This window comes from Ceraceosorus guamensis (assembly GCF_003144195.1).
Source record: "Ceraceosorus guamensis strain MCA 4658 unplaced genomic scaffold IE81scaffold_12, whole genome shotgun sequence".
Classification (NCBI taxonomy): domain Eukaryota; kingdom Fungi; phylum Basidiomycota; class Exobasidiomycetes; order Ceraceosorales; family Ceraceosoraceae; genus Ceraceosorus; species Ceraceosorus guamensis.
This window is the reverse complement of record NW_020290007.1, coordinates 49,934-77,757: the sequence shown is the minus strand read 5'-3', so window position 1 is coordinate 77,757 and position 27,824 is coordinate 49,934. Positions and strand designations below refer to the sequence as shown.

Genomic DNA, 27,824 nt, shown 5'->3' with positions numbered 1-27,824 from the left:
AACGTGCATGGCGGCACAACACGGCAAGCCGGCTGCTGCCCTGCTGCGTGTTTGTCTCGTCTGTAGGTACGTGCCTTCCCTCGCGACCCCATGTCCTGCTCGTATATTCGCGACGAGGCACAGCATTGACATCCAAAAGGAAAGACTTTCTTGTCATGTTCTACAATACGGCAGGTCCTTGACACTGCTCGCCGTCACTACCGGTCACAAGTTTGTTCAGGCACACCAACCGGCTCGTGGTCAGAAGCAGTATCACCGCACCACACACTCCTTTGCAACCGTGACACCCACCTCATCCTTCCTTTCGTCACTGCTCGCATCTCAACTGAAAGACAGCAAGGGCCACTTTTCGACAATTCCAGCTGGCCTTCAGGGGCTCAGACGGTCCCACTGACACAGCAAAAGCACACCTTCACGCGCTGTTCCCTGTCGAAGCTGGTCATGCAGCCCAAGATGAGCACTACTGCTCACGTCGAGAGCGCTGCCTCGATCAATAGCAAGCCAACCGCTCGGAGTCGCAGGCCGACTCACATGTCGCATGCTCCCACGCCCTCGACGCTGCCTTCCTTAGCTACCAGCGTGCCGACGGACTTGTTGCTCGCTCTTCTGCTGGACAAGACGCTTCTCGCTTCATCCGCCCTCTTGGCTCGGCATTGGTTGCTCAAACAGCATTCTGAGTCGACGCACGAACCGCTGGCCATGCCGAGTGGCTCAAACTCGGAGGGAAGTCCAGTAGACGGAGAGTCCATCTTTGCAAGCACACGACAAGCGGCTGCGTCCGTGCAGGGAGCAGGTGGACCTTGGGCAATAGCTGCTATCGTTTTCGTCATAGCCGCGATCGGACAAGCTTCGTGGTTCAGAGTGTGGCAATGGGTTCCTGCGCTGAGAAGAAGCGATCCACATATGCTCGTGCTGCCGAAAAGGCTGGGCATACTGGCTGCAGTTCTCTTTGCTCAGCTCTTCGTCTGGCTGGTGGCCTTGCAGCGTCTTAGCGCAACTACGTGAGTCTGGCCTATAATGGTACATCGGCATACGCAGCAGTCACTGACCGGCAAGAATTGTCCATCATTGCTTGCAAGCGTCATCATCTTCACTCAGTTCTGCGAAATTTGGGCAGGAGACTTCGCCAGGTCTATCAAATCCAAGGTGGGTAAGAGCCGAGGAAGGGCGATATGCGCATAGGTTTCTGGGGTGGCTCACCCTTCCAGTATGCCTACGTCCTCAGTCCTACGGAAGCTACGCCGTGCTCGGAGCTCTCGTTGTGTCGTTCTTGATCAACATACTCTCCGTCTCGCCGGAGACTCGGATTATGCACGCCGTACAAAGCAACAAGAGCTCCCTCTTTGGCGGCTTCGAAGATGACTTTTCCGACTTGCCGCCATCTTTGAGGCACACTCGGCCAGTGGGGTTGGCCAGTCCCAGTGCTCTGAGAGCAGCCAGCGCCCAGGCGGAAGCGGATGCAATGCAGTACAGTCCCACTGCAGTGCTCGTGGGACACGCAGCGCTAGCTGTCTATGCTGCAATGACTCTGGAAAAGGAAAGGGCGGCTCACTCGGCCAGCGCCGAAGCTGGGGGTCGAAGGAGGGCGAGCGTCCTGGCTTGCGTGCTTGCTGCTGCTGTGCTGCTCCCACTAGGCTTGTTCGGCAGGCTTATTGTGAGTACGTGTATGCCCAAGGCTAGCTATCAGCAGCTCATGCAGCGAACTTGCCTGATTGGTTTAAATTTCGATGTAGGGCCTTCCACTCCTCCCTACCCTCTCATCGCTCTCGCCATCATTCCACACCTCGCCAACGTCGCTGCATGGCTCGCCTGTCACAGGGCACTTTGCAGCTTATGCACTACTCGCCCTTGGTCCACTAATCTTGGATCCGCTAGTCGGAGCCGCGCTGGAACCGCACTCCAACGCAGCCGCTCGGGTGGCTCAAGGCTGGCCGCTGGCAGTGGGAGCAGTCATGGCAGTCGGTAGAGTTGGTTTTGGACTGTCCATCGGAGTTGGGAATGTCCTCGTGGCGTCATGCGTCGGATGGGGTGAGTTTGACGCTGCTGAGATCTCAAGGCCCAGTCCTTTCAATCGAACTGACGCCTTTGTATCACTCTGTCTCAGGCATGCGATCGATCCTTCGTACCTCGCCCGTGTATGCGGATGAAGACGCGTCTTCTGCGTCAATGCCAAGCGCAGATCGCTCCTCGCATGGAAAGCACAAGCGCACGGGTTCTGATGCGTTTGCATTATCAGAGCTAGGTGCATCAGCACGAGCGTTCCTAGCTACCGCGCAGCACACTGTCTCCGTCATTTACGCAGCTGAAGACTCGAGGAAGATCTTCCAATTCCTCTTGCTCAATTTGGCCTTCATGGGTGTCCAGCTTCTGTGGGGAGTCTGGACGAACAGTCTTGGTCTTATATCCGACGCCATACACATGTTCTTCGATTGCGCTGCCATCGGCATGGGCCTGTTCGCTGCTGTCATGGCATCCTGGAAGACGGACGCTACCTTCACCTTCGGCTACTCTCGCGTAGAGACATTGAGCGGCTTTGCCAATGGCATCTTTCTCATCCTGATCTCGGTGTTCATCGTCTTCGAGGCGATTCAGAGAATCATGCACCCACCAGAGATGCACAACACTTTGCAACTCCTAATCGTCTCTGGCATGGGTCTTGGCGTCAACTTGTTTGGCATGTTTGCAATGGGCGGTGAGTGTGCTGCCCGTCAATAGACGCACGCTCGTTGCTGTCGCGGATCACACGACTTACCCGCTGCGTCGGTCATCAGGCCATCATCACCATCATCATGGTCACTCCCATGGGCACTCTCATGGTCACCACGACCACAGCCATTCGCACGATGGCCACTCTCACTCTCATGATGTGAGTCGGTGATGAGAGACTTCGATCGAGAAGCCCATAGCGCTGATCAAAGTTGACCTTCGCTTGCAAAGCATTCGCACGACCATGGCCATGGACACGGACACTCTCATCATGATCACGGCCATGGACACGGACACTCCCACAAGTACGTGACACGGCTAACAAATGTCTTTGCTAGTTTTATCTTGCTAACCGATGTCTTGCAAATTGGCCCTGCTGATAGCATGATGGGTGTCTACTTGCATGTTATGGCAGATACGATGGGCAGTGTCGGTGTTATTATCAGCACGCTACTTATCGAGTGGTTCGGATGGACTGGCTTCGATCCGATCGCATCCCTTTTCATTGCCTTTCTTATTACGGCTTCTGTCATTCCTTTGGTGGTCGATGCCGGTCGCATTCTCTGCCTCGAGCTTCCAGACGAACAAGAGCGTGACGTGGTCAATGCCTTACAAGAGGTGAGCGTTTGATCGTCTCAACAGTGCGATAGGCGAAGCCACTTATACCTCGCCCATCGTTGCCAGCTGCAACATGTCGAGGGGCTGGAGTCCTTCTCACAGCCGCGCTTCTGGCCTAAAGATGCCGAGAAGCTCGTTGGATCCATCGTGAGTCCGGCATCTGGTTTCCAGTGTTCAGGCTTCTGCGGCGAGCTGACTCTCAGGTCACACAAACCGCAGCGTCTGCAACTCAGCACGGCCGCGCCGTCTGTTCAAGCATTGACGGACGGCGACACCTCTCCCAAAATGAACGGTGCCGGCGAATCGCATGCAGAATGGCCGCCCGTCGTCTCACCAGAGGCTCTAGCAGCCCGGGTAGAATCCGTCCTAAGGAAGCGCTTGCCTGCTCTGGACACTTTGGCCATACAACTCGAGCGCGCCGCACCGCTCAGCGCGAGCACAAGCGGCGCATCAATGTCCCTTTCCAGGTCCACAAGCTCCGTCAGGTAGCTCGCAGGTGTACAGCGGCGATCGCACTCACTGATGCTTTCGAGTGCTCGTGTGCAAATGCAAACTCTCAGCCTAGCCCTTCTGTTGACAGAGCAATTGGTTGCAGTGTGTCGTTGACGCATCACGTGGAAACACATGTGCAGGTAATAGGCCAAGCCAGCCGGTACATGTGCAAGGAGCTACGTTCGTATACAGCGTACATGCTAGTCACGTGTAACGCAAGAGGACAGGATGCGGAGGCCGGCGCAGATAGAAATTGGCGCTCGGTGCGTTGGCGGATGGGGAAGCGAGCGCATGGCGAAACGTTTTGAGGATGAAAAGTGATGGGCAGAGTCGGTCGGACAAGTATTTTTATGTGCGCTTCTGAAAAGGTCACGCTTTGCTTCGCGTAATCACTCGAAGCGCGAGCGACGACGACGCATGAGTGTGGAGGAAGGTCGATCATAAGCTGGGTGCATGGCGAAGGCCGTTGCTGAGGAGACGCTACCGAATGTGCCAGCCCGAGGATGGGGCGGACTTGCGATCGAAAGTCGAGCCAAAGAATTGCCAAAGGCAATGACGAGCGATCGACGCCGCTCGCGAACAGCAGCCAAGGATTGCAACAGAGCTTCGTCAGATGCCCTCTCAGCGAACCCAGTCACGGGGATTACAGATTTGATGAGCGAGACGCGCGCAAAAGAAAGCAGCGCGTTTGGGCCACGAGCTGCGACATGGATCTTGCGAGACTCGATTCGCCGAGAAGCGTGAGGTGTGAGCCGCCGCGAGCCATCCTCATCGCTGTCCGAATCAGCCGAGCTCGGTGACCTCTCATCGCTTGTAATGAGGCGTTCCAAATCAATAGGACAGGTCCTGACCTTCAAGGACTGGGACGAGCCTTTTTCTGACAACTCCGCACATTCCAGCTCCCAGTATTCCCAGGAGCCCCGACTATCTCCGGTGCCAGTGCTTGTTTCTTCGCTTCGGCGTCGTCTTCGGACGCCAGCCAGGCGCGAGCTGTCGCCCGAGGTCCGAAGGACTACCGCACTGCCACGATGACAAGGCAAGCACATCACAACCGTCAAATTGTCGAAGTGCGTCGGAATCTCAGGTTGATCCTGAGACCCTGATTCAGAGGAGCCCTTAGGTGCGCGAGGTCTGCCCACGACAAGTTCATGTCCGGATTCTGAGCCGCCGGCAGATGGAGGGCGAGATCCGTGGCGCGGGCGAGGCAAAGACGTAGATGTTGCACCTGACACACTTGTTTCGCTCGCCGTCCGTCGGTAAGAGCTCGGTGGAGAGGGACGCGAAGCAGATGAAGTGGGCGCGCCAGGCGACAAGTCTGACATCGTTGAGGCTAGCACTTGTCCATTGCTCAGACGTAAAATAGTGACCTTTGCTTGCGTGACAGCAGCGAAAGTTTCGTAGGGCTGGTTGCGTTGCTCATGGTCTGAGATACAGAAGAGATCTTGGACCGGTCCGTCTGCGAGAGCGGTTTGACCAATGAGATTCCCAGTGGACAACTGCCAGGCTTGCACTGTGCCGGTGGATGTGCCGCTGAGGACCACATCAACGTCGTCAAGGAAGGAGGAGACCCCCGACTCGGGCGCTAATCCCTGATGGCCAGGTGCCGCGCTTGTTAGGCTTCGCACCAGACCATTTGCTGGGCCAGGGATCGTGGAGACGGGCGCCACACCCTGCGTACCAATGTGATACACCTCAATTTGGCGATTCGGGGCAGACAGCGCGAAGTAACACGAACTGTGATGGAAGCGCTGAGCTGTCCAGCTGGTGTCCAAACGAGGCTGCACGGAAGGCTCGCATTGAGGTGCCGGAGCATCTAGCCACGTCCAGACCGATCCATCTCGGTGCGCAGATGTGACGCGCAACTCACGCATCGCGCTACGTGAGAATGTCACCAATTGGACCGGGCCAGTCGTTGGCTGCCAGCGATGGGTTACCTGCTGCGATGCGAGCGAGTAGATCGTGACAAAGCCACTGCGTTGTCCGACAGCCAGCAGTTCATCAGATGCACTCAGCTCGACGCAAGTGACGGCAGTCGTGTCTGTTCCCCCAAGAGATTGGACAGTAATGCGGTGTGTGCGGACCTTCCTGCTGGCCGCTTTGGTGTCCCAGACAATGATGGAAGAGTCGATGCCCACGCTAGCTATGTATGAGCCATCTGCATCGGTCAAGATGATATCCGTCGCGTGAACTCCCGTGAGTGCTGTCAAGGAGACATCGATCGAGTCGTCATTGAGGGAGTTGGTACCTGACCTGGATACATCGCTTTCGCCTTCTTCTTCGCTGATGGTGCCTTTGTCACGCTGAGCATCTAGCAATTCGGTGTCCTTCAAGAGATACAAGAGCAGGATCCAAAGTAGCCCCGTCGTTCCTCCTATTGGGAGGACAGACAGTTTCAGGAACCAGATGATGGCGCGGATTCGAGGACGGAAGAGAGCCCAAGAAGCGAAAGGCAGTTTGCGCGTGTGTTGCGGAGTTGCACCCTTGGCGGAGCGCAGAGACACAATCGACCACGGCTCGACGGCCACGCGAACATGAGGCGCTCCGTCTGGATTGAGAGACATCCAGAAGGAAGCGGAGGGAGAATCCATCCACCATGGTGCCGCATCCGAGGAGGAGCTTTCGGCGGCCGATAGATGCCCCAGCGGATCAAAGGGATCCGAGACGCCATCAGTGGGCTCCAGCCTTGTCTCGGCGTTGGATGATCGGGGAGCGCTAGTCAAAGTGCTGCGCGTGGGCAAGGAAGCTGAGACGCCGTGTATGTCCGCGAATGGGAGGCTAGGCCCGTACAGATCCTGTGACTGGTATCCAGTTCCATAGTAAAGGTACAAGCCGAACATAGCAGCCAAGAGAATCGATAAGCTGGCTGTCCGAGCCGTGCGAGCTCGCCATACTGCGCGACAGCTCATTCTGATGAATGAGCCGGTGCGCTGCTCTTCTTTGTGCGCCACTCGACGTGTAGAGAGGGCTGTCGCTTGTGCTGCGGAGGCATCAGCTTCCTGTTCCGCTGCGAGCGGCCTGTCCTGCTCTACACTGCGGACACCTTGAGCAAGAAGATCCGCGAGCTCCAGTCGCTGTAAGTCGATGCTAAATACCGTCACGAAGAAAGTCATTTGCATGACAAAGTCTACCAGCAGGCTGCAAATGGCGAAAATGCAGAATTCGCGCACAGCCGCAACATGCACGAGCATGGCGATTGCACTGAGAAGGAGCACGTCGCTCAGCACAGTGACCGCAATGGACACGCCCGCAGCGCCTAGGCCAGCGGCGACGCGAGAGGCGACTGAAAGACTGATCGGGGTCGACACGATTGCGTTGGCTAGGACGAACATGTTTTCGGATCCGACTACTACGATGACGAAGGGGAGAATTTCCCATGGCACGGCGGTCAAACGAACGCCGCAAAGAGCACAGATGCTTACGCTCATAATCATACTGATGAGCAGCTCGGTGAACCCGGTGAAAGCCAGACCAAAGCGTGAGTGTACCTTGCGCATTCGCACTAAGCCTCGGCCAATGTAGAGCAGGAACCCCAAGTAGCCCAAAGCAAGCATGATCTGATGTGCTCGAGGAGTGCGCTTGTCCGGTGCAAACTGTGACACGAGCGCGGAGCGGACGGGTAAGCTCGTAAACACGGCTATCTGACGGTCAACAGGTTTAGGTTTCTCAAAATACCGTCCGGCACTCACTCGAACCAACACCGACTTCGCTGTCTGGTGCTCGCTTTCCACTATGCGCGTACCGATTGCGATGTCCGAAAGGAGAGCGCGGAAATTGACGTGCTCATTGCCAGTGGTGTTGCCGCATTGAGCCTGCTCTAGCCAAAAGCTGAAGGCAAGAAATTCTGCGCGAGGATTGCGTGCGAACATGTGCGATCGACCAGCCAAGGTAGTCTCTAGAGAAACAGGAACACCCCTCGCAGACTGATTGACTGAGGATGCGAGAAGCTCGGTGCTAGCCTGGGCATCCGCCTTCAGAGGAAATGAGCCCTCAGGCCAGTAGTCGAGAGGCCCCAAAGTGAGGCATGCCCCGCTCAGATTTTGAATACACCTCGGGGTATTCTCCCCTCCGACTGACTTCAGCCGTGTCTCCAAGGCGGATTGTAGTCTGTATGCGGAGTTCAGAACAGGCGCTTCCAGGACGCCTCGCCTTCCGGCCTCTCCTCTCATAACGTCATCTGTCGTGAATAGGACGTGCTCCAGACGAGCGCATTTCGGTGGGCGAGCCTTATGGCGCTCGGGCATCCAGTCTCGCGGATCTTGAGCAAAAAGGTCTGCTGCGTCATCCCACACCATTCGCAAATCCCTTAGTGAGTTGTGATGAGTTCGACCAGAGGAAGCGAAAGAATCTAGCAGTGGGGTAGAAAGTGTCCGCCACACGCTCGACGTATCGCTGCGGCTTATTCCTGGGCCGCCCTGAGATGACCATAGGTATATGCCAGCTGCAGGGTAGAAGAGTGAGGTGATGAGAAGACAACAAAGGAGTAGGGTCCGAATTGGATGTCTTGACACATTGGCTCCATGTTTGCGAAACAATCTTTCCACCCGAGCGGAAATCTTGGCGGAGAGTCGTGAGACGTTGCGTATGACAGGTAGACCCATTTCCTTGCGCTGCGATGAGCGCTTGGGCCTCCTTCTGGCACGCGGGAATGCCTCCTGGGGTGCAGCTTGCGGTGGATAGAGTGCATGGTGAGAGGCGAGCGAGCCCAGACCGCTCTTCGAAAGTCTCATGGATGCCGTGGGGCTAGAGGCGGGACTCCCTGGCAGGAATGCCTCGATCGGCAAGGCGGCGCCGGTCCGACTGACGCTGGATTTTCGTGGGCTCGATGGAGGTGCTAGTCTGCTAGGTCCTTCTCCCTTGTCCACGGGGCTTTGCTGATTGAGTGACATGATTGTGGGCGTTGGTGGAGGCGAGAGCTGCGAGTCGGCTCGCCGGCGGGGTGCTGACTCTGATGAGTTCATTCCATCGGCAGATGGCGCCATGCTGGCCGCACCAGTGTTTTGCACTGGGCAAAAGGTATAGAAAGCGTGGCGAGGCTGATCAGCTCAGCTGTGTGCGCTGTCGAGTGCAGGCGATGCTTGCGCTCTTTTGCATTGCTGGTAAGAGGATCAGTGCTTCTTCCTTCACGCTGGAAAAGGCACCACCAACGCTTTGCACAGCCCACCCGACCGAAGTATTTGAGTCTATGCAAATCGGATGAGCGCAGACGGTTTTGCTTGTGCGGTCAACAGCGCCAATTGAAGGTGCGTAGAAGCCGCTTGCAAAGAAGGTGAGGTCAGAAAGATGACGGGAAGGTGCAACCCGATGCAGGAAAGCCTGTTGTGGTGCGGCTACGATGACCCGAGCAGATGCACGCAGCAGTCACGAGTGCGTGCGTGCGTGCGTGCGTGCGTGCGTGCGCACCGCCTCGCCTCGCTAAGACTGCTCTTGCAGCTTGCAGCCACGCTCGACCCACCCAGCGCCATGCAGGTCGTCCGTCCAGCATGCGGGAGGACATGATTGATGATGCTTGTGTTCATGTGCACGCGTTCGAAGCACGCCCCGCGTAGCTGAGAAGCGCCGCTGATGACGCTGACTCGTGACTGGAGGACGATGATCAGGTGATGAGAGCTTCACACCCACGACTCTTGACTGTGGTGCTCAAGGCTTACGATGCTCCATGATCAAGCGTGATCTCGTCCACACGGTTCCAATTGGCTAGTCTTGAGCTAAGCTATGATCCTTGTCGCGATGTCACCTATAAGGGCTGACTCGCGGCGCACGACGCGACTCCGCTTTGCACTCCTGAAGCTAAAGGTCGAGAATAATCGTTCTGATGAGCCATCCGTGGAGCGAGCTCTCGAAGATGCCCGTGCGGCTCATATGGCACACCCCGCATCTCGCCAGTCCGGGGATGATGCGAGTCGCGGCGCCCTAGGTCAAGCCTTGCTCGGTTAGTCACGAGTCTAATGAGGGGCTGGGTGTTATTCTCGTAACACCGACACTCGTGACTCGGTCTCCTACCTCCTGTTGACGCTTCCTTACGGGGTCAATGTCGCGCTCTCCTTGGGAGCGGCTTTCTGTGAGCTTAGTTTCCTTTCACACATCCCAACATCCAAGCCGATCATTGGGCGTTATCAACTAAGAATTCACTTTCGCAATGGAGCTGGGGAACAGCAAGCCGCACGCCAGGCCACTGCCCCCGGGCGCCAGGCGTCGAGGTGCCGAAAGGACCATTGCCTCAGCTACAGGATCGCCTCTACCTAACTCTCCGGCGCTCCCCTCGGTCTCTGAGACAGGCACTGGTGACGATTATGTTGCTGCTAAGCAGCTATCAGGCTCCAAGTCTCGTCAGCAGGTCGGACAGGAGATATCCATCGAGGATATGGAGGCAGCTCTCCGCGGCGTATCACGCGAAGAGCTTGTGTTGGCTTTGAAGAGGAGTAAAGAGTATATGGATGCGGTGAGTAGTGGAAGGCTTGTGCATGCGAATACATGGCATAAAGTGTCTGACATTCGCTGCGCGGCTGCTCACGCTCAGCTCGATGCGAAGTGCGAGGCGCAGCAGCTCACCATCGAGGAGCAGCACGCTTCCATTGATGCTCTCAGCTCCTCAGTCTCTCTCGCAGAAGCCGAATCGAGCTCGTTGCAAGGAGCTGTCAACGCCCGCGAGGAGCGCATCGACGAGCTGCTTGCCGGTCAAGATCGGACAGAAGAAGAGCTCGACCAGCTGCACGCAATGGTCGCGCGCCTAAGCAAGCAGGTTCAAGAGGCCGAGAAGCTTCGAAACGATGCCGAGAGGCGTTACACCGAGCAAGTGAGTGTGTCTCGTTGGTGCAGACCACTACTTTCAATCGCCTTTGGCATGCGTTTTGCATGACTTGGTAGCTAATGCAACGCTCCCTGTCGCGGGTGTCGTCGGTCTAGGTCACGACATCGGACAAGGAGAGAGAGTTCTTTGCAGATACCGAGAATCTCTTGAGTCAGCAAAAAGCTAACACAGCATCGGCAAACGAACGCCTCATGTCCGCCAATGCGGAGCTGTTGCGCGAGAACGAGGTACTACAAGCTAGAATCGCGCAGAGCAAGTCAAATACTTTGGCGCCCATGGATCTCGAGTCCGAAGCGTCCCCTCCTTCCAAGCCAAACCCTGAAGTGACTTTGGCTGCCAGCAAGCGCGCTCTGGCTGACGAGAAAGCAACCAGCGCTTCGCTGCGTCAAGAGCGCGACACGCTTCAAAAGAGCTACAACGGCCTAGTTGACACTTTGAAAACAGTGCAACAGGAGCTAGGAGATATTCGTGAAGCGTACTCAGCTTTGCGGAAGGAGAGCTTAGGATATTTAGACATGCTGGAGGAGAAGACTCTAAGCGGTGCTCTCATCACGGAGAGTCGCGTTCTCAACCGTGCTTATGGCGACATGTCAATCTCGGATGGCAGTATCGATAGCGAGGATGAGGGCGAAGATACGCAAGGCGACACAAGCGTTGCTACTACGCAGATCAGTGAGAATACCAATGGGGATGTTGAGGACGTGCCGCCTCCCAGGAAGCCAAGGCGATTTGTTAGCAAGCGCTCTTCGGCCCTTCCTGACAGTCCGGGCGCTCAGCGCAGTATACACGCCCCGACGACGCTTGAGAATGAGCTCGCAGAAGTGGACGAAGCAGCAGATCAACGAGAATCAAAGCGGCGAGAGCTCAAGGAGAGGCGAGACAGAGAAGGCGCTGGCGAGTCGATGCCTACAGCGGTACCTGGTGAGTAGGCTATCAAATTACGACGCTGTCCGAGCGCTCAATTGACTCGATTGCACGATGTTCCACAGACCTTCAAAGGGAGGTCAAAGAGCTTCGCGATGCAAACAAAGCTCTCACTCTGTACGTCTCCCGAATTATCGATCGGATTGTCACGCGTGCGCAAGGTTTCGAAGATGTGCTTGCAATCGACGACAGCTCTCAGGCGCGTGGTACAAGCAGTCGCTTGCGTGGACAACGCTCGAGACCACTTTTGGCCGTCAGCCCTCCGCGCTCCGCTGGCGCATCAAGCAGCCCCAGTCAGGCTCAGAAAGCGCAAGCTGCCGCGGACAAAGCAGCAGAGGAGGCCAAGAAAGCCAGGCGCGCTAGCGGTGGTCTCCTCGGATTTGGTCGACTTGCTTCTGATCCCGATGTCAGCCCTAACAAACAGACAGTCGGAGTCGGTTCTAGTCGACCGACGCCTCCCGCAAAGAACAGGCGGTCGGCTTCAATTGACTGGAAGTCCTGGCTACCAGGCGCGGGCACTGCGCCGGATCCTCGGGAGGCGCAATTGCGTCCTTTGACACTGTCTCCGGCCATGACTTCAACTTCGCGCGTTGTCTCTTCAGAGACTGAAGAAGGACGAGAAAAATTGCGTGCCCATTTCGAGATGCAAGGTCTCTCACCGATGGAGATTAGAGCTGCTTTGGGAGACGGTTCAGCCTCGGTGCCCAGCTCGACACCCCTGGCAGAGAAGCGTGCCAGCGTTGGTACTTTCTTATCGCGCGTCATGCCATTCGCACAGCCTGGACCACCGCCACCTGCCACGCCTTGACCGATCGCCACCTCCGCCGACCTGATTATTGGGGTCGAATCGTCCATCGCCCGTATATGTCCCCGCTTTCGCCAGGTCCTCAGCTTATGAAGAGACGTGTGCATCATCCATATACCACTGCCATGCGCTTCGCAAGTCTTCCCGTACCCTGCTCGTAGAGGCTTAATGATCATCGTATTGATGACCTTTCTGATTCGGGGTAGGAGTGGACTCAAAGGTGGTAACGCCTCATACGGCTGCGCAGGGGCTCGAGGAGCAGACATTTGCGGTCAGCACACACATGAAGACTCGTGAATGATTTGGAGGCTATCATATTCAAGAGGATGGCCCGATTCACGACGATGATGCCGCGCGGCGCGCAGGGCGCCCAAGGTAGACGCGCAGAATTCGCGCACCTAGATATAGCCTGCTGCGATGTGTGCCTACAAAAATGCTTGATTGAGCTTATCGTGGTGCCGGTCGCGCCCGCTCCTGCGCAAATGAGATCTACTAGCTTTTGACCAGGCTTCAGGCGACGCGCAATTCCCCTTCTCATCACATCTCTCGCTCAAGCCATCGTCCGTGAATCGAGCCGATTGTTCACTTTCCCTCATCCTCCAAAAGAGTCACAATCCACCACCAACGCCTTTTGATCATGAGCGGTCAAGAAGATTTCTCGAAGCGCAAGCTTTGGGGTGGTCGCTTTACAGGCACGACCGATCCCATCATGCACGCGTACAATGAGTCCCTCTCCTACGATCAGCGCATGTGGGCGCAAGATATCCGAGGTTCACAAGCCTACGCTAGAGCCTTGGTAGGGTGCGGTATCCTGACTGCCGAAGAACGAGATCAGATCGTCGCTGGTCTGGACAGGGTGGGGGAGGAATGGAAAGCTGGGAAATTCCAAGCTGCTCCGGATGATGAGGATATTCATACTGCCAATGAGCGAAGACTCAAAGAGATCATTGGTGCTGTGGCTGGGAAGCTGCACACTGGTAGGAGCAGAAATGATCAGGTGGCTACGGACATGAGACTTTGGCTCATCGATGAGGCTGCCAAGCTGGAGACTCTGCTTATCCAACTCATCGATGTCATGGTCAAGAGGGCCAAAGCAGAGATTGATGCGCTCATGCCCGGCTACACTCACCTTCAAAGGGCCCAACCCATCCGCTGGTCGCACTTGCTCCTCTCGCACGCCTCCTACCTATCCTCGGACCTATCGCGTTTGAGAGATCTGAGACCTCGTATCAGCGTCCTTCCGCTCGGAAGCGGACCATTGGCCGGCAATCCTTTCAGTCCAGACAGAGTCGCCATCGCCAAGGATCTCGGCTTCCTCTCGGTCGGGCCAAACAGCATGTACAACGTCAGCGATAGGGACTTTGTAGTGGAGACGCTCATGTGGGCCAGTTTGACTGCTGTGCACCTCAGCAAGCTTGCAGAAGACTTTATCATCTACTCTAGCGCCGAATTTGGATTCATGACACTTTCGGACGCATATAGGTGAGTGATTGTGGTGCTATTGGTGGTGCTTGGGAGGCTGAGGCATGACGAAATGGGGGGCTGGTGCATCCAGCGCGAGATGAGGAGACGCAGCCAAGCTGAAGAACGAAGCATCATCTCCCACCTCAGCACGGGCTCTTCCATCATGCCTCAAAAGAAGAATCCAGATAGCCTGGAACTTCTTCGAGGCAAGAGCGGACGCATCTTTGGTCAAATGGCAGGGTTCATGATGACGCTCAAGGGCATTCCGTCGACGTACAACAAGGATCTGCAAGAGGACAAGGAACCTCTCTTCGATGCTGTGGACACCATTGGACGCGGCACACAGATCGCTACAGGTGTCATCTCTACGCTCGAGGTGAGTGCGATGGGTATGAGATTCTTCGGAACTTGGCGCTTAGCGCTCTCTTTTTTTCCATTGTTGGGCAGATTCATCCTGCCAAGATGCGTGCTGCATTGACGCCGGACATGCTCGCGACGGACCTGGCCGAGTACTTGGTCCGCAAAGGCGTGAGTCATGCTCGGCTCGTTCAAGCGCGTTTGCTCTCTGGCTGCTGATCACTCGTGCATCGATCATCTCAGATCCCTTTTCGTGAGACGCATCACGTTTCCGGATCAGCAGTCAGACTCTCCGAGGAGCGCAAATGCAAATTATCCGATTTGACCTTGGAAGATTTCAAGACTCTGCATCCCGCTTTTGAAGAAGACGTGGCCAAGGTCTGGAGCTTTGATGAGAGTGTGGAGAGGAGAGATGCAATTGGAGGGACCAGCAAGAGGGCGGTACTTGAGCAGTGCGATACGCTCGAGAAGAACTTGAAAGCGCAGTAAGAGGTGGGAAAGATTGTCACAAGATAGATTACAGAGAGTGATGCGAGCAAACGTAATACAACAAGCGTATTCCAGCATGCCCGAGTGATGGGACGAAATGCTGCGTGCCAGGATGGTAAGTGCTGGAGGGAGGGCAAGACATGCACGCTCATGATGCAATGATTTCGTACCACTCCACACCAGCTTTGGCATGACGCTTGCAATGTAGCCTTCTAAGGCCCCTCAAGAGCGCCTTTGCGGTATCTTCCAAAGACTCCTGAACGCTCCTTTCGACTTCGATGACGTTTCTGCGCGCTATGCGAGGCGCTGCGAAGGATGAGTCGGGTGGAAGGGAACCGAAGGCAAGGGGTAATCGCAGCGTAGCTTTACGAGGTGTAAAGGTGCATTGTATGCTCGATGGTCTGACCAGATCCGCGTGCTCGCTCAGCTCGGAAGAAGCACTCGCTCGTGATCGTTTCTCGTCGGTTGGTAGATGAGCAAGCCTGCTGTCGAGGGTCTGCAACGCATCGCGTCGCAAAACTTTGGCTCGAACGCCGTAGTCCATCACCAAGTCTTCCAATCTGCTTTGAGGCTGCAGAATGGTGAAAATGTCCTGCATCGACGTGTCCGCTATCATCATGTCGCTCTCTGCATCTTCCAACTCTCTCTTGAGAGCAGCAGCGACGTACAAATCCAAAGTGTGCGCTTCTCTTCGAGATCGAGTTGCAAGCATGCTTTGGGAAGAAATGTGTGCGGTCGATGTTGCGGTTGAAGGGAGACTGGATGCGCTGTAGGCTGGAGGAGCTTGCGAGGAAGAGCTAGAAGCGGAGAGATCTGTGGAGAAGGAAGTCACGGGGTATGGATCGCTAGTGTAAGGAGGCCTGACTAGACGTTCGTAGGAGTCCAGGTAGCGAGATCGCAAGAGGTGCATCGATACTGCCGTGCGTGGAGGGTATTGGATGAATATCCTCAGCTTGATCGGCTCGACGCTGCTCGGCGGGCAATCGACAGTCTTGCATCGGTGCACAACTCACCCAGATAGAGATCCTTCGACACAAATCGCACAGTGTCGTGAATGTGCTCCCACCTGGTGCCACCCTCCCCCACCCAGCGGACAAAACAGGAGAGATTTGCGTGAGCTTGCCTCTCGCGATATCAATGGACTCGAAAGGAAGACCGTGCACGCACCCTCTCATCTGATCATCCTTCTCTAGACTGGGATGAGCCAACCAGCCTAGAATGTCCATCCAAGTTGCGGTGGGCAGCAGCATGTTGAGACGACTAGTAGACTCTTGATCCGTCATCTTTGCCCTGAATGCCTGTGTGGGCGTGTGCGCAGCGCTCAGCAGAGTGGGTGCTCAGCAGCACATCCACTTGGCCTTCGTTCCTATATGCAAAGTAAGCCGGTCCTCGCCATGAGAGTGCCGCGCTAATGTGCTACCTTGATCGACGTTGAGGAGCGGCAAAGCGTTTGTTCAGACTGCATGGTGACTGCGACAGCTTCCATGATCGAGATCGTGATGTCAGATGTGCGTTGCTTGCACACTCTTGACTCTCTTCGCCCCTCGTGCACTCACCTCATCACACTTACGACTCTTCTGCCTTTGACTTTTGACTTGCGGGCGTTCCTGCATGCAACTCCCGAGATTGCACGAGGTTGCATCTGACTAGCGCTGCGTTTGCGAGTGCGCAGCAGACGCCCAATTGCATCGAGCTCGGGCTTAAGCCTATAAGCTTTGTCGGGCGGGGAGAAGAGTGTATAGGGTACGTGCGGGGCGGTGCGTCCGTGCGCAAAGCGGCAAGCACGGCCGTGCGCATGTATGCAGCTCTGGCATCTCACCGCGACGTTTCGGACTCATCGTGAGGGGCAGGCGGCTTCGAGGTGGAGCGGTGCAGCTAGGAGACGTGCTGAGCGAGTCATTCTGTGCAATCACACAGCAATCTCGACATTTGTGACGATTTGGGTGCTTGCCTGCCTGCCTTTACGCCCTTCACCCATCGCGTCTCTCATCCACCTCTCCTCACCCACGTTGCGGAGACACGTTCCCATCGGCGCCTCGACCTGCAAAGTAATCATCCTTCAACTGCCTTAAGACCGAGCACCACGAGGTAGATGGGTGGGTAGCTGCCTCCCGTGTCCAGAAAGCATTCACTCGCAACCAGCACATCGACGCGCGCAGTGGTTTCTTCCGCCCAGAGACGGTGAAGTGATATCAGCCTCTTCAGCCTTGCCAGCGGAGCGTACCGGAGCGATCAAACACTGGAAGAGCCAAGACGAGCTATTTAAAGCAGCACTGTGACCACAACTTGGCGACACTGCACCATCGTCCACCGCAACTCTTGAGCAAAGCAGCCCATCCTTGCACGGCTCACCACCTGCTCCTCTCACCAGATCCGGACCTCGGACCTCTTGCCGCATCTCACCGCAATGCCAGTCACGCACACATTTGAGTTCAGCGTAGCTTCCAACGGCTCGGGCAAACCAGATTCGCACATCGAGTTGGACGTGCTTCTGCCTACCACGGAAGCGTGGTCCAGGGTGAATGCTCAAGAAGCCAGGGAGGAAATTCCAGTCGTGGTGTGGTGGCATGGGGGAGGCACTATCCAGGGCACTAGAAAGGCACTGCCCAAACATCTCGCAGATGCTTCGGACAAGTATGGTCTGATCATCGTTTCTGTGAGTCTACTTGTCCGGTGCTGTCTAAGCAGCGTGCCGCGCTTCTGAGCGAGCAGCGCATCTGATGAATCCTTGCTTGCGTGCATGACATTGACCTGCTTTTCCTCGCTTTGCAGCCTGATTACAGGGTGAGTACCTGCCTCGTCAGATGTAGGTAGACCAAGATCTCTCATATAGGTCTCGGACGCACTCCCTCTGTGTCATCAGCTCTGTCCACAGACCACGCTCATCGGCGGCGTCTTGCCAGACGCCCATGCAGCGGTGCGCTGGACGAAGAAGCAACTGCCAAGCGAAGTATCCCGGCTAGCTCCCCATCTACCCGCACCAGTGCCTCTGCCAGCCCTAAGCGGAAGCAGTGCCGGAGGCTACATAGCCTACCTGGTCGGTCTGCCCCTCAACATTCCCACTTTACCCCATACCGAATCCAAGGCTTTGGTAGGCATCTACCCCATCACCGACTTGCAAGCCGACTTTTTTGCAAAACCTGTCAAGGAACCCTTCAAGTCAATAAAATTTGACGAAAAGGCCCGAGATGTCTATGCGCCTATGCAGGATCCGAATGGCCCGATTCTTACTTTTACTGAGGTGGGTGCACATCCGCTAAAGGACGTTCTATATGTGCACGCTTGACTCATCTGCTCATCCTCCCTCTGTTCCTCCTCGGGACAGGGAACGCCGCAAACGAATCCTCGTTTCAACTTCTACATGTGGGGTAAGCAGCCATATGGGCCTTTCGCGCAGGGCTACTCATCAGTCGCTATCGACGATCACATGTTGAACGCCCGCACCGTCTCCTCTTTCTCTTTCGCAGCACAAGTGACAGGCCTCTGGCACGAGCTGCTCTTCGACCCTGCTCAACGTGCCGAAGGTTACGTTCAAAAGACGTCCATTCCAAACGTCTTGGCATCCCTCGACGCATCTTCCATCCAACAAATTCCTCCCATCTTTTCTGTGCACGGCACAAAGGATATGGCAGTGGACGTCACTCAAAGCACAGAGCTTGTTCGGGTCTTGAAAGAGAATGGCGTGCAGGTGGAGTACGAAGAGAGACAAGGTGTTGATCAGTGAGTAGATTACGCTTTTGGACTTGCGATTCGGCTCTGCTGAAGCAGGGTCCCCCTCGTCTGCGGCCCCTTGCTTTCTTCAGCCTCTTTGACCAGTTCGACCCACAAGAAGAGATGAGGCAAATGTGGGCATTCATCCTCAAGCAGTTTGGTGTCTCCGCGCCTGCTTCCTAAACAGCAGCGCTCGAATCACCTCTTCTTCTCCATTTCCTCGTTTCAACTTGTTCGCTTTGCTCTATACACCTTGTGCCAAATATGACACGCTTCAGCCACAGATGGAGAGAAGACGCATCCGTGGCCTTTGGTCCATCGGCTAGATCATCGCCGTCGCAAGGGAATGCATTGCCGAGACAAGGTATGGATACAAGCGTATCTGGCAAGACGCAGAACTTGGGGGAAAAGGAGAAAAATTGACCAGAATTTTAAAGAGAAAGTGTGACACTATCATACCGGTATTCGAAAAGTCGTTGAGGAAAGGGGTGGGGCAAGAAAACTTCCTGTCGTATAGCATCGCTCTCAAGACTGTTCAGTAAATGAAGGCAACCAGTTGAACTCCCAATTGCTGGGCGTAGAAAAGAGGTTCGAATTGAATCCAGGAAAGCCGGCCGAGGGGGTTCCGACGGAAAGGGATGTCTGCTGAGAGGTGGAAGGGGGCTCAACGGCGGCGGCGCTCTGGTAGAGATTGGAGCCAACGTCTTGCGGTGCTGAAGCTGTCGCGCTGGCTATAAGACTCGCGAACGAAGCGGGTGAGGGTGCGGATAATGCCGCTGCACCAGCGTTCGAAGTGTTCGTACTGCTCCACGGATCCAGGCCTGACCACTCCGCAATCGACGCTGGTGGAGGTTGGGTCTGCGAGGCCGCAGATAGAGGAGGCTGCCAATTTGGCTGTCCAAGTGGACGCTGCACAGGCTCTGGTCGCACAGCCTGCTGACCCTGCGCCAGCATCCATGCCCAGAGGGCGTCCGTCACCTTGTTCGCTTCGCCAGATCCTTGCCGACTCGGCGCGTGATGGCTCGGGAAGTTGCTATTCGCGCCGTTCTTGTACCCACTGTGATCCGAGATGGATGTCTGCGGCGAAGCGGTGCGCGAGTGACCTTCGATGCTACCTTCTCCAAAGCTTCCCCTTGCCGCATGACCACCAGAAGAGGAGCCGGAAGAATGGTCTAGGAAGGAGCTGTTGCGACTCATGCCACCTGGTTCGTTGGTCGCATTGCCATTCGTCGACGCTTGGCCGCTACCATCGCTAAGTGGCGAACCAAAGTCCGCCAAGAACTTGGAGATGTCAAAGGCATCGCTCTGCCCATCTGCAGGCGAAAGAAAGTCGAGATTTGCGCCCGGCGTCTGACCGTACAACGTTGCGGCATCGAAATTCGCAAACGACGAAGGCTCGTCTCTGTAAGGCGGGGCCGTCATCAGTTGTTCCATGAGCTCGCGACTTCGAGCGTCCTTGGCAGCGCACTGAGACTCGCTAGACGTTGGCGAACCATCTGCGCCGGTAGCGGCAACCGGAGTGCACGCGGTGCCAAACTTTTCAGCATCCTCCTCTGGTCCGCTTGCAGCCCTGGCGACCCGCAAAGCCAAGCTGAGCAGGTTTTGCTTGTTCTTGCCAGAGCCTTGTTCTCCGTCTCTTTTGCGCTTGTTGGACGCTGCATCCGTGCCTGCGCCCGCCTCCCAACGGGACGCCTCTTCGTCCAGCAAAGCCTCGATCACGCGAATACTGCGACTGGTCGTGTGGTGAGCGGAAGCAACATGACGAAGCGCTTTGACAGCCTCGCCAATTTCTGATCTGACGATGGTTCGCATGGTCGCAGTGGGTCTGATCTGCAGCAAATCTAGACACAACACGATAGCTGCGCTGAAAGATTGACCGAGGTTGAGGAAGAGCCGATCGATGACTGAGCATCGCGCTCGGATGCGGCGTTGCAAGTCTAGGATTGAGCGAGCTAGCAAGACACAGCTGTGTCTTGAAGATTGCCTGGACAAGTTGGGTCTGTGGAGGCGCAAAAGACGATGAAAGACAGTCTGCTGCAACAAAAAGCGCTCCACCTCCATGTTCGAGCCCGCTCCTTCCTCGCTGCCAACGCGAAAGAAGCCCGGCACCTCGTCAGCCAGCAGCATACGATACCGCCCGTCGAGGTACTCGATGTCGTCGCCACTGAGGCCTTTGGTGCCTTGAATCTCTCGCTTATTGTGCAAATCGATGTGCTCGCGAATGAGCGACATGAGCTTGTACTGCACCAGCAAGAACGACATCTCCGTATACTTGGTGGGCGGATGAGGTGGTGGAAGTGGCGACTTGCACAGATCCTCGTCGTTGTAATTAGAAGGCGGAGGCGTGTTGAAGTGGTCGGGATGGACAGTGTAGGCGCCACCCGTAAAGGTCGCACTGCACCAATCCTTGTAGCATAGGCAGTACCAGATACGTTTGGCAAGCTCTCGACGAATCTGCACGCCCACGTTCTCCCCCGGTTTGGGAGACCTATCTCTCGATCCCAGCTTGTGCAATCCCATTTCTCGCGCGTTGGTGATCGCGACGTGCATGAGGCCAAAGTTTTCGCGACCAGTTCCGGCGGCGTGAAGGTTGACCAGGATGATTGCGACGAGTACCGACAACGAAGAGCTCGACTGATATCTTGCCAGCACAAGAGCCGTCTGAGCAGCTGAGCGCCACAAATGGACGGTCCGACCATCAAAGAGGTGCATGACCATCTCTGGCCTTTCAGGATCGCAGGGATGGAAATGCAATGCAAGGACGAACACCATGAGCAGTTGCGCTAGCCATCCCGGATCCACAATATGGATGACACGCGCTCGTTTCTCCACCGTGTCGAGCGCATACAGCGCAGCCACCTCCTTGCGGAAGGAAGGCATGTGTATGACATGTCCTGCCAGCGCCTTGACCCGCTCGTCGAACACGTTCACAAGGTGATTTGCGACCTCGTGAGAAGGCAGGCTGCGAAGAATTGCACGCAGCACAGCTTCTCGCTGCAGCGCACCGGGACACCCTTTGACTTCGTTGACGCTCTTCATGTCGCCAGCTGCCTCTGCGGCTGCGAAAGCCCAACCAATGCCCCAGCCTAGCGCTGTTTCAGGGCCGGATATGAGACGCAGAAGCGAGTCGGAGTGGGTAGAGAGCATGCGGCATACAACGCGAGCGGGCGACAGAGGCTTGCCGTCGTGACCGTAGTAGGCATCGAGTGGCAGATCTTTGTAGTACTCGTCCGTGTTGCGACACGTCGCAGCCTTCTGTGCCATCTCGGCAGCTCGAGCTTTGTCTTCGTCAGTGCACTGATACTCTGCGGTGTCCATAATGTTGCGAGTCCGGTCCGCTTCAACAAAGTCTTGAATCGCCTTGGTCGGTGCTCTTCTGATGACATCGTCATCGCCCCGGTCGGCCGCGGGGAGTCCACCCGCCTTTGCCAGCTTGCTAGCTTTGGTGCTCTTACCGTCTCGGGGGCGCGAGCCCATCGCGAGACCCTCAAGCACCAATGCTGCATCTTCAGTGTCGCTGTCGACCTCAGCCCGATGAGCTGCGCCAGGTGTCTCTGGCGCCGCTGACGGTCTCTGGGGAGCGGAGACACTGTTGCGATCGTCTGCGCGGCTAAACGAGCTTGTCAGGCTGTTACTCCGGTCGAAACGAGCGTCGAACGCACTGGTGGGACTATTGCTGGAGCCAGTTTGGAGTGATGGCAAGCGAATGCCGTCCGGCAAACTATGTGACGTTGATGTACTCGAAGCACCGAACGCCGCAGCGCTGGCCGATGTCGAATCGAACAGGTTCGCCGAAGATGTGGACCGGCTCGGTGCAGCGCCGTGAGAAGAGACGGACTTGGTCGACTCGTACGTTGATGGGCCGTACATCTGCGCCAAGCTCTGAGATACAGATGCCTGCGATGGTTGAGAAGGTGCCAGGTCTGGCATGACGCGTCCGCTTGCTGCAGTGCTTGCCTGGAGGGCAGCCTCGAGCTGTGCTAGCCTCGCTTTGATAGCCGACACCTCCGCGGACTCCCATGAGACCTGAGCTTGATTGATGGGGTGCACAGGCGCATCGCGAGAATGATGGCCGTACTCGTCGCTCAGTGGATGCGCGTGATTGGTTTTGGCAGCAGCATGTTGAGCTTGACTCTCGGCTGCTGACTTGGATGGCTGTTTGGGTGCGGGTCCTGTCTTGTTAGGGTCCAAGTGACAAAAAGCTTGATCGCCGCGCTTGATACACTGGGTGCAAGGAATGACGCGGTCACATTTGACCTTGCGCTCGCTTTGGGTGTGGTAGGTGCAAATCGTGGTCAGCGTTTGTCCTCAGTGGCGAGCAGAGCTTCATCACGAACGCACCGGCAAAGCGTGCAGCTCAAAGCTGCACGATTGCGCTTCCGCGGAGGCCCTCGGCTACTTGGCTCGTGAGCAGAGTGATCGTGACCATTGTGATCGTGATGATCTTCAGAGCTCGTGCTGCTGGCGCGGTCGCTCATGATGGGAGCAAAGGTGGCGAGCACGCGGCAACGTCGATGTGCTGAGGGCCTTTGTCTGCGCCTGAGCGAAGAGGGAGAGTAAACGCCGAGTTTAAGCGCTTCAGGGTCAAGAGACTGCGCCGAGCGAACCTGGTAAATCAAGTCCTCGCTCGAACACGCCGAGTGGGACCTTGTAACCAAGGGGGCGGTGCGCCGGGGTTAAAGGCGTAGGAGCGCGCGATGCAAGGTTGTCAACGAAGTCAGAAGTGACAAAAAGGGGTTGACCAGAGAGCCTGGTTGTAGAATGACAGGTGGCGACTGATGTCAATTTGTTGTCGACCACGTTGCACGTAGACTCGACTTGCTCTTGATGAGGATGGAAGCCGCGGAGAGTTCGGGATGAAGGATCGGAGGTAAGATTGGCTCATTGAGGGTCGCAGAAATGAGAGCGCGATTTCGTTTGGATTGGGCCGCTCTCCTCGCGCGCCTTTCGCGCCTACCAGCAGCAGCGCAACGTTGGACAGTTGCGTGGGCGGAGGAGGAGAGGGGACGCGCGCGTGGCGGCTCTGTCTGTCGTCGATTGCAATAACGCTGCTGCCTGCTGCTGTTGCCTTGCATGGATAGCGCTCAGGCTCAGTCAATAATCGCGAATACTTATAATGAAGGGTTGAGTTCCACGCGTAGGATGCAAGCGCAGCGGGGCACCGCGCACCACCTATACGCATGCGACAAAGTCTTGCCCGACAGCTGACTTATATACTTGCTACTGTATGCTGTGTCTTCCATCCACAAAGATAGCCAGCCTCACAGTCGTCGCTTGTGTGGTGCCAAAGCGATTGAAGAACCTTTGGCATAAAAGTCCGCTCCGGCCAAATTTGAGCGGCAGGCACGCTTTCAGCCCTAATTCGTGATTGCAGCAGGTGACCATCAAGCAATCGTGAATCAATCAAGTGAGCATGACTCGGGGAGACGGGGTGGTTCACTCGCGCCGCTGCTGAGGTTCAGTCGATGCTGTACGCACTCCACCTGTCGACGGCTTAATTCGCGATTTCAGTCAGTGAGTCATGCAGAAGTTCAAAGTCACAATAGCACAGCATAGACGAGCGAGCATACGCGCGGAACCGCGAACGTGCTGCTCGTGGGTCATGCGCAGCATGCATGCATGCATGCATACATATGCATATCATGCATTACAAGAGCTGTCATGCGCCGATATCCGTGCATCCGGCAACTTTTCCGCGATCACAATCACCAATTATTGGGATCCTGGACCACAGCGGTGAGGCATGCAAGCGTCCTCACGCTCGAGACTCACATTTCGTGACTTGGCATTCGTCAAGCCGTTCACGTCAACTCAAACTCACTCGACTCTTGACGGCCATCCAGATGAGAAGTGCATGGCATGTGATTCAAGATTGTGATCGCCAGGCCACTCAATACCAATTGCCTGCTCCTCGACCAGATAGCGCGTACGCGTCGCGCTTTGATTTCTTTATTTTTTGGATCAGTGATTCATCAAGATTGTCTGAGCTTCGGCCGGAAGCGAGACTTTTTTGGTCGGGGAAAGGGAACGGCAGCGCGCGCGAAAAAGGCGGTAGCCATCACGTGATTAGACGGGCAGAGATCACGTGGTCCTCTCCACCTGCAAGCTCTCTCGCGAGCGCCTGGATGGATTCTAGATCCCTGGGTCCCGAACCGCTTAGCCAAGCTGATAATTCACCTTCCCGCTCGCCATTCACATTCATCACCCAACACTCGACTGACCCTCTCCACACTACTTCTGCCGAGGCTGTCAGCGCTTGCACACTGCGTCAAGTCGATTGCCCACACATTGCGTGTTACCGCTTCGGAATGTCGCAGGTGCCTGTGCCGCCGAGCGCGCCTGCCGCGCCTGTCGAATTGCCAAAGGACAAGCTGTGGAGGAAGCTGAAGCAAGAGCCGATTGTGCCCATTGGTAAGTGACGCAAGGCATCAGCAAAGCCATTGCCCTCGTAGCTCGCGAGCAGGTCTCAACATTCGGTCGCTCACTCATTCAACGTCACTCTACTGGGATACTCTTTAGGTTGCTTGGCCACTTGCGGCGCACTACTTTGGGCTTCGTATGCCTTGCGAAAAGGGGACAGGAAGAACTTCCAAATCGCCCTGAGATGGCGCGTCGGCCTACAGGGTCTCACAGTTCTGGGAGCAGTAGCAGGCATGCTTCTCCTCAAACCAGGCGAAGCAGCACAATCGACACCCGAGTCTGTCAAGGTGGCCAGTGTTCCTGGTAGACCTCCAACCAATCGGCAAGTCGAAAAGGCGAGCGCGGATCAGGATACTGCTCGAGCCGAGTTTGCTCAGAGGATGGCAGAGGCGGAAGAGAAGGAGAGACAAAGAGACTTGGCGGAGAAGGAAGCGGTGGAAAAGTTGCTCAGACCTGGACCCAAGGAACAGAGACCACGTCCTGTATTCGGTCAAGATAGGCGCACATTCTAATCACATCACACACGGCCCGCTACACGACACATCAAGTTGATGATGCATTGCGCATTCCTGCTCCGCAGGGTGGGTGTCACGACTCTTGGAAGTAATGGTACGGTTAGCTAGCTCAGGGACGGCCTTCCCGAACGTTGGCATACTTGCTCCAATTGTAAGAGAGGTGATTCGGAGTCTGGTCGAGTTGACCAAGCTGCATTTCGCGGAAGCGAGAGTCAGCCACGTATGGCATAGCCGCAAAGGTCTGTCCACACTACAGCTTGGCGGTTTTTCTACTCACCGCACGCGCCGGCGTGCCTTACTCACCTCTTGGGCCACGGCAGGAACGATGGCGCGCTGACCCTCGGCATCGCCGCTAAGATCCCAGTAGAACGCGCCAGCGAGTCCGGCCCATTTGACATAACCTGCCTTGTCCCTGGCAGTGAATGGAGTATCATACGTGACCCATTCACCATCGGAGGTCCTGCAGCTCGCAGCGCCGCAAGGATGAAGCTCTTCCTGCGCACCTGGCAGAGGCAAGGCTCTATAGTCGTACAGGCCAGCTTCGTGCGTGCCCTTTCCAACGCCTTTGAAAGACGACCCAGGACCTCCGCATTTCAAGAATGACTTTTTCGCCGCATGTGGTGGAGAGACTCGATGAGATTACGAGCATTTCACGCCGAGTAGACAAGCATACTCACCCGACCATACAGGGGTATACCGAGGACCAGCTTGTGAGGCGGCACGCCAAAGCGACCAAACGCAGCCACTGTGGCTTCGCAACTTGGTGCCGGACCTCTGAGCGTAGCCTGAGAGTGAATTTTCGGTGTCAGAGCCGCGGCTGAACCTCGATCATGCGATCCGTACGAATGTGCTCACTTGATGACCGGCGCGCTCATCCCACGAGCCGGCAAAGTCGTACGTCATGACGTTCCAATAGTCCAGCACCTCTGCATCCATTGCGACAACCTCGTCAGCAGCTGTAGTCTGAGGATGTATGCTAACCTTGCCACTCACGGTCCATTTCCTGCAATCGCAAGCCTCGCAGCTTCTCTTCCCCTGCCGGTGCGGCGACAGTGAGCAGGTAGCGAGGCTCATTCTTGCGCTGTGCATGATTTTCCAAAGCATATCTGACTTCGCGCAACAGAGAGACGTAATCTGCTGCTTGTTGAGGATTCTCGGGAAACTCCCAATCCCAATCCAAACCATCAAAAGCGTGATCCTCGAGCAGCTCGACGGCGCTTCGTACGCATTCTGCACGTTTTCGCGGGTCGCTTGCGACGGGAGCAAAGTGGGAGCTGAAGGACCAACCTCCGACTGAGAGGATGACCTTTGTGGTCCGATCTGCGCGCTTGTGCCTCAACAGAGCGCCCAGGTTGCCCCGCAGGTCTGAGTCGCTAGCAGGAGAGTCGTGAGGTATTTGTACATCTGCCCATGGATCTGTGAGGAAGACGGTGCCGCTGTCCGTCTTGACGTCAGCAAAGGCGTAAAAGATGTGTGTGAGATGCTGGGTAGGCAAGGCATTGGGCTTGTAGCTGTTGCGCGAGTTTGGCAGAGCACTTGTAAGCGATGTTTCTCAGAGCTGCTTATACATGTTCTCAGAATCAAAGCATTCCGAATAGCTCACCCTCTGCCGTATATACTCCAGCTGGTGAAGCTACAAAAGGTTGCGAGCGCGTTTCGAGAGTGTGTTAGCTTGTCATGCTATATGCTTTTTGCCCTTCTGCCACTCACTATCCACCGTGGACTTTTCCTTGCGCCATGCTGTCAGCTGTTTCACTCAAGCAATCGCTTATGCCATCTATCACCGAGGTGCGCAAGGTGAATCGTGTGACTCCAAACAATCGTGAATGTGTCGAAGAACAGTGGTGCAGAGGCAGCGGGTATGTGAGCGTGATAGAGGCGTTCAGCTACTAGAGCAGCGAGTCACGCGAGAGCAAGGGAAGGGTGAACGAGCTCATTCATAAAGCTTGAACCATCGTGGAGTTTTTGAGAGTGAGTGGTCGACCGGAAAGGCAAATGAGGGCGTTGCTCGATTCGTGATGATTGGGCAAAGGAACGCGCCTATGGACCCTGCTCTGGCGTGAATGGAGGGACTCGTCAGCAAGGGCTAGCCCAATTCTGCTTCTTGCGTGTTCGAGTGGAGGAGTTCCGCGTCTACGCGCGAAGCTTCTATCATTATGTGCGCGCAAGCTATGTTGCGCGGCTTTCAGCTACTCAGTCACGACCGTGGCACTCATGCAATTGCGGCGTCACGACGAGTGCACGCGCGCACGCCGCTCGGCGCAATCGTGAATCACGAATGAAGCCACCGCGCCTCAAGGCATGCCTTGCCTGCCGTACGTGTGTGCATGGGCCAACTGCAGGTCCCGGACCCGCACACGTTCGGCTTCCGACCTCATCGGCATCTCTGATTCGACATTTAGGATTCGTGCTTGCTGATGTGTCTGCATCCGCTTGAAGGAATACAGATCAAGCAGCGACACTCACCACTTGCCCGAGCGGGTTCAGCCTCCGCCATTCACGAAACGAGTCGGGA

At 56.1% G+C, this 27,824-nt stretch overlaps 10 protein-coding genes across 10 annotated transcripts; 5 read left to right on the top strand and 5 right to left on the bottom strand.

The window, feature by feature from the left end:
* Positions 1-95: 95 nt before the first annotated feature.
* On the top strand, positions 96-4,050 carry IE81DRAFT_321423 (cation efflux protein). The gene is made up of 10 exons (XM_025513334.1): positions 96-1,001; positions 1,080-1,146; positions 1,226-1,654; positions 1,734-2,028; positions 2,105-2,692; positions 2,772-2,866; positions 2,938-3,011; positions 3,090-3,324; positions 3,391-3,471; positions 3,544-4,050. Exons 1-10 carry the CDS (start codon positions 454-456, stop codon positions 3,811-3,813), a joined length of 2,682 nt encoding a protein of 893 aa, XP_025371432.1. The 5' UTR covers positions 96-453; the 3' UTR covers positions 3,814-4,050.
* Positions 3,891-9,096, bottom strand: IE81DRAFT_365022 (hypothetical protein). Its single transcript, XM_025516905.1, has 2 exons — positions 7,503-9,096; positions 3,891-7,406 (listed from the first exon to the last, which is right to left on the bottom strand). Exons 1-2 carry the CDS (start codon positions 8,793-8,795, stop codon positions 4,206-4,208), a joined length of 4,494 nt encoding a protein of 1,497 aa, XP_025371431.1. The 5' UTR covers positions 8,796-9,096; the 3' UTR covers positions 3,891-4,205.
* A 372-nt stretch (positions 9,097-9,468) lies between these two features.
* On the top strand, positions 9,469-12,536 carry IE81DRAFT_321421 (hypothetical protein). The gene is made up of 4 exons (XM_025513333.1): positions 9,469-10,255; positions 10,334-10,609; positions 10,720-11,545; positions 11,614-12,536. Exons 1-4 carry the CDS (start codon positions 9,953-9,955, stop codon positions 12,354-12,356), a joined length of 2,148 nt encoding a protein of 715 aa, XP_025371430.1. The 5' UTR covers positions 9,469-9,952; the 3' UTR covers positions 12,357-12,536.
* A 273-nt stretch (positions 12,537-12,809) lies between these two features.
* IE81DRAFT_365020 (putative ARG4-arginosuccinate lyase) lies at positions 12,810-14,743 on the top strand. Its single transcript, XM_025516904.1, has 4 exons — positions 12,810-13,835; positions 13,965-14,193; positions 14,265-14,345; positions 14,418-14,743. Exons 1-4 carry the CDS (start codon positions 12,991-12,993, stop codon positions 14,661-14,663), a joined length of 1,401 nt encoding a protein of 466 aa, XP_025371429.1. The 5' UTR covers positions 12,810-12,990; the 3' UTR covers positions 14,664-14,743.
* Positions 14,494-16,202, bottom strand: IE81DRAFT_321417 (hypothetical protein). The gene is made up of 3 exons (XM_025513332.1): positions 15,831-16,202; positions 15,677-15,729; positions 14,494-15,578 (listed from the first exon to the last, which is right to left on the bottom strand). The coding sequence occupies exons 1-3, from the start codon at positions 15,944-15,946 to the stop codon at positions 14,812-14,814; spliced, it is 936 nt and encodes a 311-aa protein (XP_025371428.1). The 5' UTR covers positions 15,947-16,202; the 3' UTR covers positions 14,494-14,811.
* Positions 16,203-17,070: 868 nt separating this feature from the next.
* IE81DRAFT_352403 (alpha/beta-hydrolase) lies at positions 17,071-18,728 on the top strand (the record flags this gene model as incomplete). Its single annotated transcript, XM_025516632.1, has 6 exons — positions 17,071-17,319; positions 17,436-17,447; positions 17,527-17,904; positions 17,989-18,031; positions 18,131-18,383; positions 18,467-18,728. 6 exons carry the CDS (start codon positions 17,071-17,073, stop codon positions 18,555-18,557), a joined length of 1,026 nt encoding a protein of 341 aa, XP_025371427.1. The 3' UTR covers positions 18,558-18,728.
* Positions 18,729-18,899: 171 nt separating this feature from the next.
* IE81DRAFT_345738 (hypothetical protein) lies at positions 18,900-22,852 on the bottom strand (the record flags this gene model as incomplete). The annotated part of the gene is made up of 2 exons (XM_025515955.1): positions 18,900-22,641; positions 22,716-22,852. The coding sequence occupies 2 exons, from the start codon at positions 22,850-22,852 to the stop codon at positions 18,900-18,902; spliced, it is 3,879 nt and encodes a 1,292-aa protein (XP_025371426.1).
* Positions 22,853-22,971: 119 nt separating this feature from the next.
* IE81DRAFT_28462 (hypothetical protein) lies at positions 22,972-23,828 on the bottom strand. Its single transcript, XM_025511600.1, has one exon. The coding sequence runs from the start codon at positions 23,554-23,556 to the stop codon at positions 23,092-23,094; it is 465 nt and encodes a 154-aa protein (XP_025371425.1). The 5' UTR covers positions 23,557-23,828; the 3' UTR covers positions 22,972-23,091.
* Positions 23,829-24,682: 854 nt separating this feature from the next.
* IE81DRAFT_345737 (hypothetical protein) lies at positions 24,683-25,306 on the top strand (the record flags this gene model as incomplete). Its single annotated transcript, XM_025515954.1, has 2 exons — positions 24,683-24,785; positions 24,894-25,306. The coding sequence occupies 2 exons, from the start codon at positions 24,683-24,685 to the stop codon at positions 25,304-25,306; spliced, it is 516 nt and encodes a 171-aa protein (XP_025371424.1).
* Positions 25,307-25,361: 55 nt separating this feature from the next.
* On the bottom strand, positions 25,362-27,443 carry IE81DRAFT_321411 (glycoside hydrolase). Its single transcript, XM_025513331.1, has 6 exons — positions 27,020-27,443; positions 26,913-26,942; positions 26,303-26,820; positions 26,165-26,235; positions 25,987-26,094; positions 25,362-25,912 (listed from the first exon to the last, which is right to left on the bottom strand). Exons 1-6 carry the CDS (start codon positions 27,046-27,048, stop codon positions 25,583-25,585), a joined length of 1,086 nt encoding a protein of 361 aa, XP_025371423.1. The 5' UTR covers positions 27,049-27,443; the 3' UTR covers positions 25,362-25,582.
* Between the last annotated feature and the right edge of the window lie 381 nt (positions 27,444-27,824).